General features: G+C 40.1%; 2 protein-coding genes across 2 annotated transcripts; both read left to right on the top strand.

Moving 5' to 3' along the window:
• The first annotated feature begins 344 nt into the window (after positions 1-344).
• Positions 345-10,585, top strand: LOC117057581 (vomeronasal type-2 receptor 26-like). Its single transcript, XM_033168424.1, has 6 exons — positions 345-577; positions 2,153-2,444; positions 3,498-4,358; positions 5,952-6,179; positions 8,734-8,860; positions 9,684-10,585. Exons 1-6 carry the CDS (start codon positions 345-347, stop codon positions 10,583-10,585), a joined length of 2,643 nt encoding a protein of 880 aa, XP_033024315.1.
• Positions 10,586-11,649: 1,064 nt separating this feature from the next.
• LOC117057582 (vomeronasal type-2 receptor 26-like) lies at positions 11,650-21,396 on the top strand. The gene is made up of 7 exons (XM_033168426.1): positions 11,650-11,795; positions 13,029-13,320; positions 15,864-16,724; positions 16,946-17,173; positions 17,321-17,447; positions 18,202-19,108; positions 21,111-21,396. The coding sequence occupies exons 1-7, from the start codon at positions 11,650-11,652 to the stop codon at positions 21,394-21,396; spliced, it is 2,847 nt and encodes a 948-aa protein (XP_033024317.1).
• The last annotated feature ends 145 nt before the right edge of the window (positions 21,397-21,541 follow it).

Raw genomic sequence — 21,541 nt, forward strand, 5'->3', positions numbered from 1 at the left:
ATATGGACACTAGCAAAGCTAGTCTGTAAAAGATAACATACACAAATCTTCCCCCAAATGGTGTCTTCCACCTGTTTTGGACTGCAACTTCAATAGAACAAACCAGTGGGGGGTGCTGGAACTTGAAATACAAAACATATGGAAGATGCTGAAGAAGGCTGGCAATCTCTTGCAATCACAGCTAGAATTAGGGAATTTGAATAGACAAGGATCTGCCAGCACGATCAGGATTTTAAAAACAAACAAACCAATAAAACATGTTCTTGCACTCTGTATTTTATACATATAAGGAGACTAAATTGCCAATGATTTTTTTTCTCAAGGATACTGTCAGTGTTAAGGCAATGTTTGTAGCAAGGCTGGTGACTTTGTTGGTCTTGATGTTGGTGCTACTTCCTCATGTAATATCTAAGACTCGCTTTGTTAAATGCAATGTCCCTGATCCACAGCCTCCACTCCACCAGTATCATCAGAATGGAGACTTCATAATTGGTGGCATTGCCTCTCACAGCATCATCATCTCCAATTCAATAGCCTTCACCCAAGAACCCCCAACAGCATTACCTGAAGAGCTTAAGTAAGGAATTAATAATTTCAGTTTTGCACTTTGGTTCATACTTTAATCCCTTATATACCATGGCAGGCAAGTGGGTTCATTACATGTAGCAACATGGAGTTCAGTCCTTGGCAAAGAATTAATGCATATCATTTTCCAGACTCCTCAAATTAGAATGGAAAAAGAACACTTGTCTCCTTGGTTTTTTTTAAGTGGAGGGATGGGGGACTCTGGTTATTTTTAAACCAAGGCAAGGGAATCTTTCATGGGCTGGTCCATCTCAAAAACCCTTAATGAATACCAAGGTAGATTGAAGCTTTTAATTCCTCTGTCAAGTTATCTGCCAAAAATGTTTCTGCCTGGCTACTCTGTCCCATTGTGTGCCTTGTGCTCCATCTCTCCTCCTGCACCTTGTGTGTGTGAGAGTGTGTGTGTATTGTTGTTCAGTCGTTCAGTCGTGTCCGATTCTTCGTGACCCCATGGACCAGAGCATGCCAGGCACGCCTATCTTTCACACACACACGCACACACACACACACACACACACACATCTCACAATCATTTTTCATAATTAATGTTGTCATAAAATAACACATGTATATTTGCCCACATTATTTAGAAATAGTTAAATCCCTTTTTTATCCTTCTGCAAACATGATATTTAGTATCCTAGAATATGATATATAAAACAGACCCTCTTCAGAAAACAAAACAAAACAGATTTCCACACTTATCTCCTTTTATTCTCACAACCATTTCAAAGTTCTTTGAATTTCTCTCAGACATCTACTTTTCTATTGATGTGGATGATCTCACAGTTTAATGAAAGTGTGTTAAAGTTGTGTTATATGATTGGCCCAATTAGCTAAATTTGAACTCTAACTGGCAGCACTTCCCCAAAGTCTGAGATAGAAATCTTTCTCAGCCCCATCCTCACATCCTGTATCTAAGATAAGTTATTGGAGATTTAAGCTGTGTACAGGTTACTGTTTTAGAACACATCTAGATTATGCTTTTTCTTAATTTGGATTAAACCTGGTTTGGGGGGCAATGCATCAAAACACTGTATTTCATAAGATGACATGAAGGAGCACATACAGGATAGATATGGATCGCTGCTCATGTCATGTGTACACCATGTCCCAAACCAGTGGGGGGGGGAGCACTGGTTGTAGAGTAATTGGGAGTGTGGATACAGCCTTAATTTATATTTATCTGTGTAAATGTTTGCCACTTTCCAGCTTTGACATCATGTGATAACTATCTCCTTCTTTGGTCAAGAAGGAGATAACTCAGCCTGAATGCCACCCGTGTTCTCTTATAATGGCAATGGTACCCACCTAAGAGGTCCTAGAAGTGAGTTAGGGCAAATTCTAGCTGGGGAAAAAGCCCTGGTTGTAGGAAATCTATCACTTGTTTTCTAAATGGTCAGTATTCCTTTCATGTGAAGACAGAATTGCTCCTTTGAGGTCTGCCCCATAGCCAGCTGCCTAGTTGACCTAATGACAAGCACTGGTCCTGGATGTAGAACATAGTTGTGAAGCATTTACAAAGTGTGGCATACTTTTCTGATAAGGAATGCAACTCTCTTTCTAGTGTGGTGCCTAAGCATTACCAGAACATCCTGGCCTTGCAATTTGCAGTGAAAGAGATCAATGAAAATCCTCAGATTCTACCCAATGTCACTCTAGGCTTCCACATCTATGACAGCTATTTCAGTGCCAAATGGACCTATCATGCCACAATGTTACTTACATCCACACTGGAAACATTTGTCCCCAACTACATCTGTGACATCAAGCAAAACCTTTTAGCCATCATTGGGGGACTGGACTCCCAGACTTCCCTTCAAGTGGCAACAATATTGGATATTTATAAGGTTCCACAGGTGGGATATTTCTTTCTTGGTGTCCAGAAAAGGGATTTACCCCATCTATGTTGGATGATGTAGTTTAGAAAAACAAATCTGTGCATTCCAGATAACCAGAGGGACATTTATTTTATTTTATTTTTTACAACAATTTTTTTGGTTTTCCACACAACAAAGAACAACAAAACACATACAACAACACATACAACAATCAAAACAAAATAGAGAACAAATACAAACCACCACTAAAACACCAATAATTCTTTTTCTTGCTTATAACAAAAAAACAAAAAACTTTCTTGTTTTGAATCTACATGAGGTGACTTCCCCCGTTTTCTCTCCTTTGGTTCCAATTCTAATTTACTTTAATAACTTCTCATCTCCAAAGTTTAAATCATCCAAGATATCTAAACAAACTTCTTAATATTCATTTTTACTTCATAATACAACCTATTACTTCTTAACTCAAATCATACATCTTATTTTACTTAAACTGCTGCTAATAAACAATTCACATATCTTTTCACTAGTTCAAAATCTTAAATTCTTTATTTTTCATTTCGACCAATGCAATGACAATTTGGGGAGCATTCAGGAAACTTCTTATCTCTCGAAAATGTTTGGCTGTGCTTCAAGATATATAAACCTCATCTTCTTACAATTAAGTATCTAATGAATGAGACTTTTGAGCCAAGAAGTCCCCAATGTTATTGCAATTCTCTCCTACACTTTGAATCTATTGGAAATCCTTACACATGACACTGTTCTCTCTCCTTCCGCCAACGACACATATATAGGTTGGTGTGAGCAGTTTCCTCACACCAAGCGGAGGGTGCCCAAAACAACAATAAATAATCAAGGAATTGTAAAAATAAGAAATATTTAGTGGGATGGGACAACAAATTTTGTCCTTGCTAAGGGCACCATATTACAAAAGTCTGCCCCTGCTTCCACTGTCTATCCATAGCAATTTTGTAGCACGGTTGGAAGAATTGCTGATATAACAACATGTTTCAAGTTAAAGTGGTTATTGCTTCTGTCACTTTCTCCCTTCCCCACATTTCTCTTTAGCTCATATATGGATCTGCACCACTGATGAATGATAAAACCCCAGGACTTTCATTCTACCAGATGAGCCCCAAGGAAGACCTCCAGTATCAGGGGATTCTCTATTTTCTTCTGCATTTCAGGTGGACGTGGATTGGGATCCTTACCTTCAACGATGAATATGGAGATAGATTTGTACAAACTGTAGTTCCACTTTTCTCCCAGAGTGGCATTTGTTTTGCCTTCACTGAAAGAACTCAGAAATTCACTTTTATCACAGAAATTGATGCTTTGTTTAACAAGGGGGCAAAAATTCATGATAAGATAATTAACAGCAAAGCCAATGCAGTTGTGGTCTATGGGGAATCATATGCTGTGCCTTTTTTCAGATGGTTGCCCTACCTGTCAGAACGAGAACAAATGCCAAGTAAGCCAAAAGGTAAAGTGTGGATTATGACTGCCCAGATGGAACTAACATCATTTGTTTATCAAAGGACTTGGGATACAAACATACTCCATGGGGCTCTCTCCTTCACAGCTCATTCTCGTGATCTACCGGGATTTCACCAATTTGTTGAGAACAAAAACCCTTCTAGCCCAAAAGGAGATGGTTTTATCATGGACTTCTGGCAACAGGCATTTGCTTGTGTATTCACAAATCAAGTTTCTGGCAATGTGGAGGGAGATATCTGCACTGGGGAAGAGAGATTGGAGAATCTTCCTGGTCCTTTTTTTGAAATGAGCATGACCAGCCACAGCTACAACATCTACAATGCTGTTTATGTTGTGGCCCTAGCTTTGTATGCCATGTCTACGTCCCAAGTCAAACACAGATCAATGGCAGGCCGTGGAGAACTGAAGCTTCAGAATCAGCAGCTGTGGCAGGTAAGGGGCTGAGCATCCGCATTTAACAAGGCATGAAAGTTATTTGGCTTGCCTCTTCACTGTGTACTACTGAAGAGGGAATGTTTAAAATTTGAAGTTGAAATATATAGAGAAAATGAAAATATGAGTTTTGCTCCTGCTGAGTTCTAGTCTTTGCCTTTTTCATTCCACCTTCATCAACATATACTTTACAGTTCATAAAGTAAATTTTCTTCTCCACATTCCTGAGATAATGTGGGTATATATTTGTGAAATCCTTATTGTTATTATTTTCCACAACCAGTTTTGACTAGCAGATACATTTTCCCAACCAATTTCCTGTAAATATAATACAAGTTATTTTCACAAATGACCTGCAACCCAAACTCAGAGAAGTGTGAATTTGAGAGGGAAATTGTATTTCAGTTCACATATTTGTTCATAAATAGCAAATTGGTTATCAAGATGCAAAACAAAATTGTATTTCTCCTCCATCCCTACTTGTTGGAATTGTAAAAAGATTTTCAAATGTGTACTTCCTTACAGATACTTTACACCAGGTATGTCCAACAGGTTGGTCGTGATCTACCGATCGATTGTGGGGCGTCCCTGGTTGATCATGGTCGATCTCATGATCCTGATTGATCCCCCCTCCAAAAGGGGGGGGGGAGCTCAACAACTTTGGCTCTCCTTTGGTCAATCCAATGGGTAGATCACTGCCAGTTTTTTATAGTAGGAGTAGATCGCATTCTCTTGGAAGCTGGACATGCCTGCTGTACACTATTGTCCTATTTGTGTATGTATGTTCTATGCACTCAAACCCTTTCTTGTACATTCTGTATTTCTACATAGAATGTTCCATAAATTTGAATTATATTCAGTGCCCATTTACTACCTGAAAGGACCCACACAAAAATTGGTCTACATTCTTTATGGGTAATGGTGAGTTCAAGGACCTCAGGATTTGCTTAGATACTGGGGTGTGTGAACATATGAATTATATTTATTTGCATATTTATTTATTATTATTAAATACCATGGCATTTCCATTCTCCTACCTAGTTTTTCAGTTTTCCTCCCTAACAAACAGTAAGCATTCTTTGGCTGCTAAATGTTCTCAGTCCTCATTGGGAAGTTTGGGGGTTTGTACCCTCCTCAGGGTTTCCTTCCCTAAAGTCTTCTTTTGTACTTCTGCAAACCTTGGGTCACCCCTAAACCTACTCATACCACCCTGTTGCATGTGGATGATGGATAAGGATGCATATTTACCTCTGAACCTGGCATATAGAAAGAATGATATGTAAACCCACAATGTATATTCCATGAAACCCACGGAGCCAACACTTTCAATAACTTGTCAGTGCTTTCGTGGTTGTTTGTGCATTTTTGAAACAGGATGGCATAATTATTGACAATCTGTATTTGAAAATGAACTTCAAAAAGTGATACATTTGTGGCTTCAAACCTATATTTAAAGCCTGTCGTTTTCTAGGGGGAAAAGAAAAGGAAAAATATGGCTTCTATCCAGAATGGATATTTAGAACCTCCAGCCTTAAATATACCGTACAATGCAACATTATTCCTTTGTAAACTGCCATTTCCTTTTCAATCTAGCTCCACCATTTTCTGAGGCATATCTCATTTAACAACAGTGCTGGGGACAAGATTTCCTTTGACCAGAATGGGGAGATAGTAGCTGGATTTGATGTCAACAACTGGATTGTTTTCTCAAATCAATCCTTTCAAAGAGTGAAAGTTGGGAAGATTGATCCCCAGGTTCCTCCAGACCAAGCACTTGCTATCAGTGAGGATATCATAACATGGCATAACTGGTTTAACCAGGTAGGAGGTAATCGTCAGCCATTTGAGAAGATTCCAATTTTGAATGAACACTCCTGAATAACATACAAATGTTATTTTGCTTAGCATTGTTCAGCCCTTATTAAAACTGTTAGCTGTTGTTAGGATTGAGAACAGCACAACTGTCAGAAGCGGTTGTCAAGGGCAGGTCAGCAATAACTCACACGGTGTCCATGAAGTTAACTCTTTATTCAAAGAAACAGCTCAGGAGGCCAGGCCTAGTGTGCACAGCAACTAGTCCTGTTGGTGCTTGCCCCTATGAGGCAGTTGCAAGGACTGAAGATCCCCATCTTCCCTCAGTTCCCACAGATCCCACAGTTCCTCTCTCCCGGTCTTTCCCAAGCAATCTGATACTTCACCACCTTGTCTGTCTCTGCTCTGCTCTCTTCATCCCTCTTTTGTTCTGAGACCGGGGGGAGGGGGAGGGGAGATGGTTGCAGCAGGGTGGGGAGACCCCGGATTCTTCAACAGCCTGGCTCATCTCTGCCTCTTGGCTCCACTCCTTTCCAGCCTCTGCTTCTCAATCTGCTTCTGGACTGCTCTCTGCCACAGACTCTTCCTGCTTACTAAACCCTGTTACTTCTTCAGCTTCTGACAACTATCCCAGTCTGCTCCCTCTTCTCCCTCTGACCACTCATTGTCATCCCACCATCAATCCTCTGGCTCTGAGCCTTCTTCCCTTGGTGGTTCCATTGGGGTTTCCACAACTAGTGTCTCCAACAATTCTTCTGCATCCAAAGAGTCCAAGACAACATTTGAATTAATGCAACAAAGAAGCCCCACGAGGGCCAACTTTGACAGGTGGCAAAGCTTATCCACCTGCAACTTTTTGATATCACTGTATTATCACATGATTAACAGATGGGTTGTAGTGACTACCTGTTGAAATTTGTTGCTCTTGCAAGTCTTGCCCTGCAATCAGAACAAAGAGGTTTATAAAGCTTTTATTTTTCCAGCCCAATTAAAGACTGAAGGGTTCAGTGCAGGACTTGCTTTTCAAAAATATGTCAGCTGATGAGCAGGTATGGGTGGTTTGGACAAAGTGGCCTCACAGGCCAAATAGGACTTTATGTCAGGCCCAGGTTGGTCAGTGGGTTGGAGGCTCTCTGCTGCTGCTGTAGAATGTAGAGGCTCCCAGGATGGTGTCAGCAGCTCCCAGCTGGTTGCCCAGGAAAGTATAAGGATAAGGAAAAGTTTATTCTGGCTTTTTCTATTTCAAACTATACAGAGAGAGGCTATAGAACCCAGCCTCTTGGAAAATGGTATTGTCCTGAGTGAATCTCCACCCCCACCCCCTTTTCTCCCATTTCCTCGTTCATCATCATCATCATCATCACCATCATCATCACCTCTTTTATGGGTGCTGCTAAGTGCCTTCTGTCTTCGAGCTCTTTGCTGTCCTACTTTTAAGGCTCACCAGGTTCTGGGAGATGGTGAGTCTAGAATGCTTTCTAATGGCAACAGGTCAGCCAGCTGCTGCTCCAGCTCTCCCATTACTACCCAACTTTTATCCTCATCTGCTTCTGAGCTGCAACCTCCTGCAAACCACTGTTGTAGCTCTATACTGCCTTCCTCTACCTCCTCCCTGGAAGGGTCAAGATGGGGAGACTGTTTCCACCATTCCTTCTCCTCTGCCCAGTCCCTGACAGGGGCTTCTAATGGCAGGCCCTTTCTTCTTGTTACTCACTCCCATGCCCTTTGATGTGGTAGAGTGTGCTGTGCATATACAGTTCTACCTGATTACATTCCCTTACTACTGACTTAGTAGGAATAAAAATACAACTGCTGAATGAAGCAAGCTGCTACAATAAATGATCTTTCAAACACCCCTGTTAAAAGGCTGTCTTCTTTTAAATGCTTTTCAGTGATTAAATGCTTTTTAGTGATTTCACCTATTTTACACAGTTATAGGCATCTTCACGTAGTTAACATGGCAAAACAAATCATTTCTTCAACAAGAACATTTTCCAGAATGTGCAATGCAATTATAATGGCAATGTTGACACACTTGTGGCATTTCAAGTGCACTTGAGAAGTTCCAGAGAAATTATGATGATATATGGCAGGGGTCATGATAGCTCAGTTGGTTGAAGTGTAGTGCTGAAAATGCCAAGGTTGCAGGTTCGATCCCTGTATGGGACAGCTGCATATTTCTGCATTGCAGGGGGTTCCACTAGTTGACTCCCTGGATCCCTTCCAACTCTACAGTTCTATGATATGCTAATTCGTTCATCATCTAATGTGCAGGATCTTCTGTAACAATGCAGATTTCTTTCTTCCCCCACTGTCTGCTTAAAAAGAAATGTGGAGATCCTGAACTGTTAAGATAGAAGTATGTCTACCATCTTGAAGTGCTTGGCAAAAGCTCTCTTTGGAGAACCCTCCCCCTCTCCCACAACAAATATCACTCAGAGGCGAAGCTCAATCAGGAGTGCAGGGACTCTCCTTTGCTACTTCAAAAATGCCTCAGAATTACAGGATTGTGGCTATATTATTATGAGAATCACATTTTCTCTCTCTTTCATTTCTGAATTAGACACTGCCTAAATCTGTATGTTCTGACAGTTGTCATCCTGGTTCTAGCAAGAAAGTGAAAGAGGGGGAGCCATTTTGCTGCTATGACTGCACCCCATGTCCAGAAGGGAAGATTACAATCCAGGAAGGTAAGAAATATATGTACAAATTTATATATGGTTCCCCGAAACAAAGAAAAACATCCATAGGAAACAATATATTCACCAAAGTTCTTGTTTCCAGTTTTTGAAACTTGGTAGAAAGATCTGGGTGTCAATGGACCTAATCGTTTAGTAAACATATTTTTACACACAGCTTCATTAATTTGATTGTTTTAAAATAAATAAATAAATAAAACAATCCTCTTAAAAATGTATGTAAATCTGCATTTTCTCTCAATATGTGTTTAGCATTATCCATCCAAGTTCTTTTCAATTGTGCATTTACATTCATAAAACATATTTAGATTTATATTTCAAAACTTTAAGCTTCAGGTAATCAAATCCTAATATTTTGATAAATCCAGCAGAGCTAACTTCCAATCTGCAAATACAGAGGTTTGCTAAGATTGAATTCTTTTTTAATTTACTGATTAATAAGAGTGGGTTACTAGACACATAAGTATGCAGTGACACATTCCCTCTGATTGTGCTTTAGAGGGGGGAGGGCTACAGAATATTGACTGGAAACCCTTGGTTAGTTCTTGACAATGTGAAGTCGATCAGGATGGAATTCCAACCCTTCTGCATTTTCATTCAGTTAATTATGTACTTCTGACTGGCTGCCTAAGCAGGATGGACTCCATCATTCACAATCTTTGCGAGTTTTGTAAATTTTAATTGTCTATTCATGAAACCATTTTTTGTTTTTGTTTTTTAAATGGAATAAGAAAAAGAAAAGAAGGAAAAGTCACAGTATGTTGATGAAACATGTCATATTTTTGAGATTAATACAAAATATTTTCTTTTTCAGATATGATTGACTGTTATGAGTGTGAAGACAAAAAATATCCAAACAGAAATAGGAATTTATGTATTCCCAAGAGTACAAGTTTCTTGTCCTATGAAGACCCTTTGGGTATCAGTTTAACCTCTTTTGCTCTTTCCTTTGCTTTCATTACAGCACTTGTGCTGGGGACATTTATGAAGCACCATCACACTCCCATTGTCAAAGCCAACAACTGGATGCTGACCTACACTCTCCTCATTTCCCTCCTGCTCTGTTTCATTTGTGCATTGCTATTTATTGGCCAGCCTCAGGTGGTGACATGTCTGCTCCGACAGACTGTTTTTGGCATAATCTTCTCAGTGGCTGTTTCCTGTGTGTTAGCAAAAACCATCACAGTGGTTCTGGCTTTCATGGCTACCAAGCCTGGATCCAGGATGAGGAAGTGGGTGGGGAAAGGAATGGCAAACTCTCTTGTTCTTTCTTGCTCCGTTATTCAAGGAACCATCTGCACTATGTGGCTGGTGATCTGTCCTCCATTCCCTGATGTTGACATGAACTCAGTGGCTGGAGAAATGGTATTAGAGTGTAATGAGGGGTCTGTGGCTATGTTCTACTGTGTTTTGGGCTACATGGGCTTTCTGGCTCTTGTGAGCTTCACTGTGGCTTTCTTTGCCAGAAAATTGCCTGATAGTTTCAACGAAGCCAAGTTTATCACTTTCAGCATGTTGCTATTTTGCAGTGTTTGGCTTTCTTTTGTCCCAACCTACTTGAGCATGAAGGGAAAATATGTGGTGGCTGTGGAGATCTTCTCTATCTTGACCTCCAGCGCTGGGTTGTTGGGTTGCATCTTTGCCCCAAAATATTACATTATTGTGTTGAGGCCTGAGCTGAACAGCAGGGAACTGCTAATAAGAAGGAAAACATGAAAATTGTATACATCTCTGTCATTTTTAAAAATGATCTACTGTATAAAAGTAATACCATAAAACAAAACAAAACAAAATAATGATTGCTAGTATAGTACACTGGAATAGCTCAGTTGGTAGAGCATGAGACTCTTAATCGATGTCTGTGTCCTGATGATGTCATGTTAGTGTTAGCTAGCATGATGATACTGTTAGTGGATCCCTCTGTGCATATGTATCTTTACTTCAAAGACCCGAATGCCTACATATAGTAGATAACAGTATTTAGCTTTGTCTTGTATCTGGAGACAATAAATACTTTATTACTCTGAACTGTGTGGGAGAAAAGTTTTCCCCTTATCCTGGGACTCTGGAAGAAGCTGTCTGCTAGGAGCTGCAAATCTCTGAAGATTCGGCTGGAGCTCTGCATACACTGCTTAACCCTGGTTAAGGTGTGGTGAACCACCCACTACCTTTCACAAGTCACCAACAGGTGACAGTCAGTACTACCTACTGGACAGGATGCAAGTAAGAAAGCAGTTAGGCAGGACATAACTGAGGGAAGATTGAGGTTGGTAGGGCAATGTTTCATGGACCTGTTACCTATCCCTGTTCTGAAACAAGGCACGCCTTTGATCAAAACATTTTGTTTCCTCTCTGGATTTCTTATTCTTTTGTAATTTCCCCAGTGTGTCACAACCAATTCAGCTACCCCATGATATCTAACTGAGTGAAAGAAACCAGTTAATTTTTGATTTAACACAAATATAATATATATTTCTCAGCAATTCCATAGAGTATGCACAATTTTATACACACAGTTTTCCTCTTTCAGAATGACTGCAATTAAATATTCCAGTTGCAGTGGCCACAAACAAAGCTAATAACAGCCCTTGAAGGGAATTACATAAAGACAGTGATCAGACAAGGATATATCAGCCCCATCTCTGATCCTTTGTATTTTAGTCCTGAGCTTTAAGAGATGAAAATAGTGCCGTTGCCTGGTTTTAACAATGGTGTTATTGCTTGCCTTGATTTTGTTAATGTTTCCTCACATGGTAAGCAAAGCTCACATTATTAAGTGCATGGTTGATGATCCACATGCTCCACTTCATCAGTATCATCAGCCAGGAGACCTCATCATCGGAGCCATTGCTTCCCAGGCTTTCATAATCTCCAGTCAAATCAGCTTCACCGAAGAAACTCCACCACCTTTGTTTGAAGAGCTTGCGTAAGAGTTTAACGTATTCCTTTTTTAAAAAAGATATCTTACTATGAATTTGCTTTTTCTTCTTCTTTTCTGAAGTGAAGGGTACTAAGAGAACACTGAAGGGTAATAAGAACATGGGAATGTAGAAAATAAAACAATTTTTTCATATGGATTTGACTCTTCATTTTCTCTGCCAAATTCTTTGATTTGCAAATGTAAAAGTACTGGAAGAAGAATCTCTAGTTGCTGTTTATGCTAACAAGACCCTGATGGGTTTTGTTTCTATTAAAATAAGTGGTTAAGTTTCATTTGAAATATTTGTTCTTCCTGGGAGCTAGGGAACACCTCTGACTTTCTGACTCCCTTCTCTAGCATGTTATAGAAAGTTTATTCATGGTTGCTACCTTTCATCTTCGGCCTTCCGCTTTGTCTTCTCTGCTGTACATCTCTTTCCGCATACATGCAATATGTCATCATTCTCATTCTTAACAATAATTCAGAACATCCTTTTATTTTCTGAGAGAAAATAACGAGCACTCAAAGGCATTACAAATACGTTTATGCATCCCAACCCCCACCCCTTCATTGTTTGATGTTTTGAGGCATATCTCAATTCAGTCCTCCTAATCTTATCAACATTATTTTTGCTCTTCTTCAATATCCTAGAGGAAAAGTTGATCTAGGCAATTACATGGCATCTTCTTTTACTGCATCAGATAGCAGGTCCAATTATGCCAGTTTTTCTGCTTTCATAGCAGCTCTCCCTCAACTGTGACAGAGGTCTTTCCTGGTCCTGTTATTTACAAGGGGTCTGTAACTGAAGCTGCTGTGAATTGAATCAATGACCATCTGTAGACAGTATATAAACCCTGCGTTAAATTATAGTTCTTCTGCAGTCCTTCTCCTGCAATTTTATACCCCAGCTTTGGGACATGTTTGATGGCAGTCTTGGGGATAATGAATAAAACTCCAGTTTAATCAATTTCAGCAATTCCTGGAGTTACTGCTATGTCTTAGAACTTTATATTAATCTTTCCCAAGAAGATGAAAAACAGTACCCCACCTTCTGAAATGGTATTCCCACCCCCACCCCCGTCAAACTAATGGTGCAAGTGAAAAAAGGATGTAACATTTTCAAAGTTCCAGGGAGATGGAATAGTTTAATAATATTTTTAAACCAATACAATACTTTTCTAACAATTGCAATATCAGTGTGAAGTTTCCTTATGATTCAGAATACAACTTACCTTCTAGTGCAATACCTAAGAATTATCAGCACATCCTGGCCTTGGCATTTGCAGTGAAAGAGATCAATGAAAACTTTCACCTCTTGCCCAATATCACCTTGGGTTTCCACATCTATGATAACTATTATACTGATAAGTGGACCTACCATGCTACAATACTACTTATATACACCCTGGGAAGATTTGTTCCAAATTACCAATGTGATGTCAAAACAAACCTGATTGGAGTCATTGGGGGACTGGACCCCCCAACCTCACTTCAAGTGGCAAGACTTGTGGATATTTTCAAAATTCCACAGGTATGCCGTGTGTTTCTGTCAATGTGTGTATGTTTGTGTGTCTTGTTCTATGTATAATTATAGTGCTTTACTACTTTTAAACATTTCCTTCTAAAATGTTTTGCTTTTGGCGTAGTCAGTGAATATCATACATGAATGGCCATTACTTTGTGTAAATGTCAAGCCTTGATTGTTAAATAAAGCCTCTGTGGGTCATTCTTAAATTAGAATCTAGAAGCGTAACAACTTAAGCACTTCACCCCTTCCTCCTACTTTGAAATAAGCCCATTCTTTTAAGAAAAAAAAAAGTTTTGTGACAAGACTTCAGGAATATAAACATTAAGGGTCAGCTAAGCAGAACTCTGCCATATATCACATCATACCAGATAATAATAATAATAATAATAATAATAATAATAATAATAATAATAATTTATTCATTCATTTATACCCCACCCATCTGGCTGAGTTGTTTGGGGACATGAGCTGCATGCAGGACAACTTTGCCTGTTGACACACAGCCCAGAGAGAAGAGTTGTGTTCCCCATGGTCCTCTACAGAGATCCCAGGAAATCTCATGAGAAGAGGAAAGGGCCATGGCCTTTAAAGATTTTGTGCATTTTGCCCTGTGAGCTTCCCACCGATTGGTTCCAGTGTCTCGGCCTCACTGGGCTTTTGGTACCACTCATTGTAAGTGGTGGAAAGGGATTTCCTCCTCACAACCTAATTTAGGGTTGCCATATGTCCGGACACGTCTGGGAATTGGACAGCATTTTGGCGTCTGGGGGGATTTTCGCAAAATCAGCAAAAATGCCTGAGAAAACCCAGGTGTATGGTGGGGGGTGGGGTGGGGTGGTAAAAGCTCAACAACTTTGTCTGGATTTTCAGTTTTGGGAATATGGCAATCCAGGGGTGTGGAGGTTCTTTTGCCGTTCTTTCAGAGGAAATGATGTTGAGCAGCATCAGTACAGGATAAGGATAAGAGACCTGAGGGGAGGATTGACTAATGCACACTCTAAGCTCAAGGCTAGGACCTCTGCCTGGCTGGAATTTCTTCCCCATTATTATTATCCTCCCACAACACACCTATTTGTAGGGAGGGGAGATCTTATCTGCCACTGCTGACTGGATGAAAATCTATCACCTGTGGAAGCTAAGTTTCTGAGGAATACGTTGTATTCATGGCAATACTGCATGAGTTCCCAGAGAAGTTTCTCTTCAGCTTTAAACCCACCTGGAAGCTTCAGGCCAACCAACACTCCCACCCTCAGCACCCAATTTGTTGCAAGAAAAATCCACTGACATTGCAGGTCTACTGAAAGTAAAAGTGACAAAATGTGAGTGTCTTTATTTGGACATTGTATCTATGGATGATATTCAACACATGTTCTACTCAGACTACTTTGCAAGTTTATGGACATGAGTAACTTTGGTTCATTAATTTCAGTGAGTCTACTCTGAGTAAGACTTAGTTGGGTACAATCCTATTGTGCTGGTCCTGAGGGTTACACAAGAGCCAAAGTCCTAGTCCGGTTCGTGGTTTGTAGGTTCAGGGTAGAGACAGTCCGAAGTAGCCGAAGTGGGGAGCAGGGCAGGGCATCAGGTGAGGTGAGGAACAGGTACGTAGGTCAGGAACTGAGGCAGGTCAGGAGCGCAGGCAGGGAAAGCAAGGCAGGGTCTAGCAACCAAAAACGTTGCTCCTGCAACCCAGGGTGGGGTCTGGCAGCCTTTTATCTAGAAGGGGGTAACGGACGGCCCTGATCCCCTGGTGACTCATTCCCTCGCCTCGCCTGGAGGCAAGCACTCCTCCTGCAAGTACTCAGGTCTCTCCTTCTATCAGCCCTGAGTCGGCTCAGCTGAGTCTTGTTGCAGGGGAGGCTGAGCAGACTGAGGCTCCACAGGACCAGGCCCCAGACTAGGTTCAGCTGATGTCCCAGGCAGAGGGTCTGGTGCAGGCTGAGACTCCTCTGGCTCCGAGTCTGAGCCCGAGTCCCAGGCCATCACACATATTATCTCCTTTCCACACTTTCCTTTAGCTCATTTATGGCCCTGCTCCCATAGCTGCAGTCTTGGATTCATTAACACCCCAAAGGGGTCTTACTTTTCCTATAGCCACAGACTCTGATTCAAAAAGAAATCAAGCATGGTATCGCCATCTGGCTTCTCAGGCTGCTATTTCCAGCTTCTAACTTCTAGCTTACACACACACACACACACACACACACACACACAAACAACTCAGCTTTGTCTTTGGTCATTTCTAACTAACTTCCAAGGAGTTGAGGGAAGAGAACACACCCATTTGTTATCTGAAACAGACCCTTTGTTACCTCAACTACCCATATTTAGAGGGCTGTTACCATACCATATTTAGAGGGCTGTTATCAGGAAGCCTGTCTGGCTATTTAACCATTTGAATCCTTCTATTCCTTAGATCTCAAAACTTGCTGGTTCTAGCAGTTAAGAACCTTTAAGGGTCTTATGTATGAAGGCATACAAACTACTTCCTCCCCCAAAGTCATAACAATACAATCCCATTCTTTCCTCTCTGCTCTTTACTTTAGCTTATCTATGGCCCTGCTCCAGTGATGAATGATAAAACGCCAGGCATCCCATTCTACCAGATGGTGCCCAGAGAAGACATTCAGTTTGCAGGGATTCTTTCTTTGCTTCTGCATTTCAGGTGGACGTGGATTGGACTCTTAACTATGGATAATGACAATGGAGAAAGATTTGTGCAAAATATGTTTCCGCCTTTTTCTCAGAGTGGTATCTGCTTTGCCTTCATAGAAAGAACCCAAACATTTACTGTTGTCACTGAAATTAATGACATGTTTAACAAGGGGGGTAAAATACATGATAAAATCATAGATAGTAAAGCCAGTGTAGTGGTGGCATATGGAGAATCTTATGGGATTGTGTGGTTGAGATGGTTTCCATATCTGTCAGAACAAGAACATATGAGGAAGAAGTCAAAAGGTATAGTGTGGATAATAACAGCCCAGGGGGAGTTCAATTCAATGGTCTATCAGAGGACTTGGGATACAGAAATGTTCCATGGATCTCTCTCATTTACAATTCACTCCAATGATCTACCAAGATTTCAAGAATTTGTTAGAAACAGAAATCCATCCAGCGCCACAGGAGATGGTTTTATCAAGGACTTCTGGCAACAGGCTTTTGGTTGTGTATTCCCAAATACGGATGTTGGCAAGATAGATGGGGACATTTGCACTGGGGAAGAGAATCTGGAGAGTCTTTCTGAGTCTTTTTTTGCAATGAGCATGACCTCTCACAGCTACAGTATCTACAATGCTGTCTATGTTATGGCCCATGCTTTACATGCTATGTCCTCATCTAGACTCAAGCACAGTGCCAGGCAGAACAGAGGCATGCAGAAATTTCAGGATCACCAGCATTGGAAGGTAATGAATGTGAGAGAAGGGGAGAAGATTCATGCAGTGTGTATTTTAAAGCAAACCAATTCACACCTCCCAAAATGAAACTTTCTCTTTCATCTGCCTTCATCCCTTAAAAATTGATAACACTGATAGAATATTTTTGCCACTTTACCTCCTTATTTCATGACTCTAATATATACACTACAGCATTTTCTAACTATTGTTTTTTTTCCACTTTAATTCAGCTCCACCAGTTTTTGAAAAGGGTCTCATTTAACAATAGTGCTGGGGAGAGAATCTCCTTTGACCAGAATGGGGAGTTTGCAGCTGGCTTTGATATTGATAACTGGATTTTCCTCAAAAATGAATCCTTTCATAGAATAAAAGTTGGGAGGACTGATCCCCTGGCTTCTCCAAACCAAGTGTTTACCATCAATGAGAATGTCATAACATGGCACAAGGGATTTAACCAGGTAGATATAGTTTAGAAAAATACTCTGCTCCTATAATCATGCTTGCTTTGTGATTGTTATATAATATATGCAAATTCTCCTGGATTTTATTGGTTCCTCAATGATTATCTTCAAGATCATCATTAATCTCTTTCATTTACGCATTAGGTACAGCCTCTTTCTGTATGTACTGAGCGTTGCCATCCTGGTTCTAGCAAAAGAGTGAAGGAGGGAGAGCCATCTTGCTGCTATGATTGTATCCCATGCCCAGGAGGGAAGATTTCAGATCAATTTGGTAAGGCATATAATGTAATTGGACTTTTTCAACATCAGAACAGTAGCTGAAGAAACACCATTAATAACTTTTAAATAATTATCTCAATGGGGCTGAGTTTATTTTCCTTAAATGGGTTGTCAGTTTTAGCTCCTTTTTTAAACGTCAGTGGACTAAGAGATTTTTTTTTTAATGGCTGTAATCTCTTAATGCCTTTGTAAATCAAACATTTAGTTATAGTAATATACTTCAGCTAAGCCTTGAATATTATTCAACCAGTAAACACACACACACACACACGCTCAATTATGAAAACACTTTCTGCTTTCAAAATACCTCCCAGCTTAATACCAGAGTTAAGGCTATATTATATTACCTCAAGCTCTACAATGTTGGGAAATTGGAAGCTATGTCTGTAGCTGTAAGTGATGTGCTGCATGGATAATGATATTGTGCACTACCACAAATTCTGCTTGTTTACTAGTTATCCTCACTGTATGACATGCTGTTCCTTAGTCTTTCAGGTCCAAGGGCAGCTTGGGAGGTGGTGGTGGGGAATTATTGGACCAGCAAAGGTGCACAGGACATGGGCATAGGTCAACACACACAAGGATTAATCTAACAAGGCTCAGATGCTTCATTCCTGAACTGTGAGGACAAAGCATCTTTGCTCATATAAATCTAATAACATGGAGAAGAACATTTATTGCATGGTGGTGAACTTTCTGGCCAATATTTTCTACATAAAAATGCCATTGTTGTTGTTGTTTTTCAGATATGAGTGATTGCCATAAATGCACAGATGAAAAATATGCAAACAAAAAGCAGGATTTTTGTATTCCTAAGAATTTCAGCTTTCTGTCTTATGAAGAACCTTTGAGTCTTAGCTTAACTTCTTTAGCTCTTTCATTTTCTATGATGACAGCTATAGTGCTAGGAATATTTATGAAGCACCACAACACTCCCATTGTCAAAGCTAACAACCGGGACCTCACCTATACTCTCCTCATCTCCCTGTTCCTCTGCTTCCTTTGTGCATTTTTATTTATTGGACAACCCCAGAAGGTAATGTGTTTCCTTCGACAAACTACTTTCAGCATCATTTTCTCAGTGGCTGTTTCTTGTGTGCTGGCAAAAACCACCACGGTGGTTCTGGCTTTCATGGCCACCAAACCTGGATCCAAAATGAGGAAATGGGTGGGGAAGAGTTTGGCCAACTCCATTGTTCTTTCCTGTTCCCTCATCCAAGCACTTATTTGTACTGTTTGGCTTGCAACCTCTCCCCCATTCCTAGATGTTGACAAGAACTCCTTGGCTTCAGAAATTGTATTAGAATGTAATGAGGGGTGTGTGACTATGTTCTACTGTGTTCTTGGCTACATGGGCTTCCTTGCAGTTGTCAGCTTCACTGTGGCTTTCCTTTCCAGAAAGTTACCCGACAGTTTCAATGAAGCCAAGTTCATCACTTTCAGCATGTTGGTCTTTTGCAGTGTTTGGTTATCATTTATTCCCTCCTACCTGAGCACAAAGGGAAAACACATGGTTGCAGTGGAGGTCTTCTCTATTTTAGCCTCCAGTGCTGGACTGCTGGGTTGCATCTTTGCACCCAAATGTTACATTATTATGTTAAGGCCTGAAATGAACAGCAAGGAACAGCTAATTATGAGAAAACATCAAAGAATGTAATTGTCCATTTTGTTTTTCTGTAAATTTCTCTAAATTATTAAGCTGAAAATGGAATCAAATGATCTGTAAGAAACCTACAAAATATATTTAGTTTCATAATAGTACAGTATCAGTTTCTTCTCACATAGTTGCTACTGAATAGAGGAAACATTTTTTGTCTTCCTATAATATATCCACATCAGCCTCTGAATCACAAAAAATATGTATTGAGATCTTCTTGGTTTGAGGAGATTTTTCATTCTTTGGAAAGTCCTTGCTTTGACTGAGACAAATATCCTCTGTCAAATCAAGCACCTTTCTCTGACTGAGGTAATACCCCTGGAGACAACTCATTCTCTTAGATGTTTCAGGGTAATGGGGCAATGTGTTCTAATGGTACCTTGCTCATCAAATATAGGGTACGTACAGTTAAATGGTTAGGTATATGCTTCTGTGATTCTGCTAGCCAGTGTTCACATGGTGCTATAACCTAAGGGTGACTAATCCACTCAAAACTTTTAATGAAGGAGAATCCCTTAGGGAAAAAAATAAGAGACTCAAGGAAGGCAATACACATGGACTTCTTCCTTTGTAGTGTACTATAAGACACAAAACTGAATGCTATTACATATAAATGAACTGGAAAAAATATATAAACTACTTTCATCACCTTTCCCCCCACCCAAGTCTTTTCTGGGAATCCTTGTATAACCCCTTTCTCAATTCAAGTCAATGGAGGAAAGTAGCTCATTTTTAGAGCCCCCGTTTCATTGAAGGGGTGAGTGGGTAACAAAGCTGCATTTGTAATCATTCTAATTTTGTCCTGAATAATGACTTGAAATGGAAAGTTGCAGATCAGAACCACAGGCTCTGTTAACAATTCCACGTCCCTTGGAGATTCAAAATTTGGTAGCATGTGGAAGAGCCTTTTCAGTTGTGGCTCCCAAGCTCTGAAACTCCCTCCTTCTGCATGGGCACCTGGCACCTATGTGGTACACGTTTTGGAGACATGTAAAGGTGCAACTTTTCATCCGGTGTTTTGGGAATGGCTGAATGTGAGTTTTCCCTTCAGTATCTTGGAGTTTTATAAGTGTATTTTTAGATATGACTGTAGTTTTATTCTTATTGTACCTGGTTCTGATAGGGAAAGCAGTAAAAATATTTATAACAAATAAAAAAAACAAAAAACAAAATAAACATATGGGTGATATACATTGCCTACTGCTGTTTTGAAGAAAGGCAGCCCTAACATCAAACACTTTTCTTTCCTGAAGCTGAATGCTGGGAAATACAGGGCTCACAAAAGGAAGCATTCCTTCAGACAGCACGAGTATTATTATATTAGATGCGAAAAGAAGTGGTGATGTCATCAACTTGAAAGGCTTTAAAAGAGGATAAGACAAATTTATGGAGGGTAATTCTGCCAATGGCTACTAGCCACAATTGCTATATTATACCACTGTCAGAGGCAGTATACCTCTGATACTATGGGGAATCACACATGGGGAGAGGACATGTTATCCTCAGGTCCTGCTTACAAACTTCCCATTAGCATCTGGTTGACAAGTGTGAAAACAGGATACTGGACTAATTGGGCCATTGGCCTGATCCAGTACAATCGTCTTATGTTCCTCTCTGGGTCTGGAGAAAATTCTAGTTACTCTTGTGTGATATCCCTACTATGTGTCACTCCCAACTCAGGTGTCCCTTGGTATCTAATTGAGTGAAAGAAAAAGTGGCAATTTGAATGTGTGAAATCGGTTTATTTCTGCAACTCCAGAGGGAATATTCAACTTTAAATTGGTGGTTATTTTTCCTTTGATTGTGAAAAGGATAGTAATTAACTCTGCTGTTTTCCAATACCCCAGCACACTAGCAGTGGCCTTTAGCAAAGCTATAATACAGCCTATGAAGAATGGTATTTAAAAAAAAAAAACCCTCCAGAAATCCAAACTGGGTCTAAGGGGGTAAAATGAGACAAAGCTGTATCAGTCTGATCTCATATACTTTAAATTTTAGTCCTGGGCCTTTAAAGATGGATAAAATAGGAGTACCTGATGCTAGAGACAACAGATCTACCAGGATGGTGTTATTAATTGCCTTGCTTTTGTTATCGCTTCCACACATGGTATGTAAGTCTCATATCATTAACTGCATGCTTGCTGATCCACAACCTCCACTTCATGAGTATCATCAGAGAGGAGACTTCATCATTGGAGCCATTGCTTCCCAGGCTTTCATCATCTCTAGTGAAATAACTTTTACCCAAGAACCCCCACCACCTTTGTTTGAAGAGCTTGCGTAAGAATTTTACTTTTTTCTTAATAAAGCAACTTCCTATGAATCTGTATTGCTTTTCTTTTCTTTCTTTTTTTGCTTTGTGTACTTAAGAGTGCTAAGAGAATAGTGAAGTGTAAGAAGAAGTTGGGATTTACAAAACAAATTCAAGG

This window comes from Lacerta agilis, chromosome 14 (assembly GCF_009819535.1).
Source record: "Lacerta agilis isolate rLacAgi1 chromosome 14, rLacAgi1.pri, whole genome shotgun sequence".
Classification (NCBI taxonomy): Eukaryota; Metazoa; Chordata; class Lepidosauria; order Squamata; family Lacertidae; genus Lacerta; species Lacerta agilis.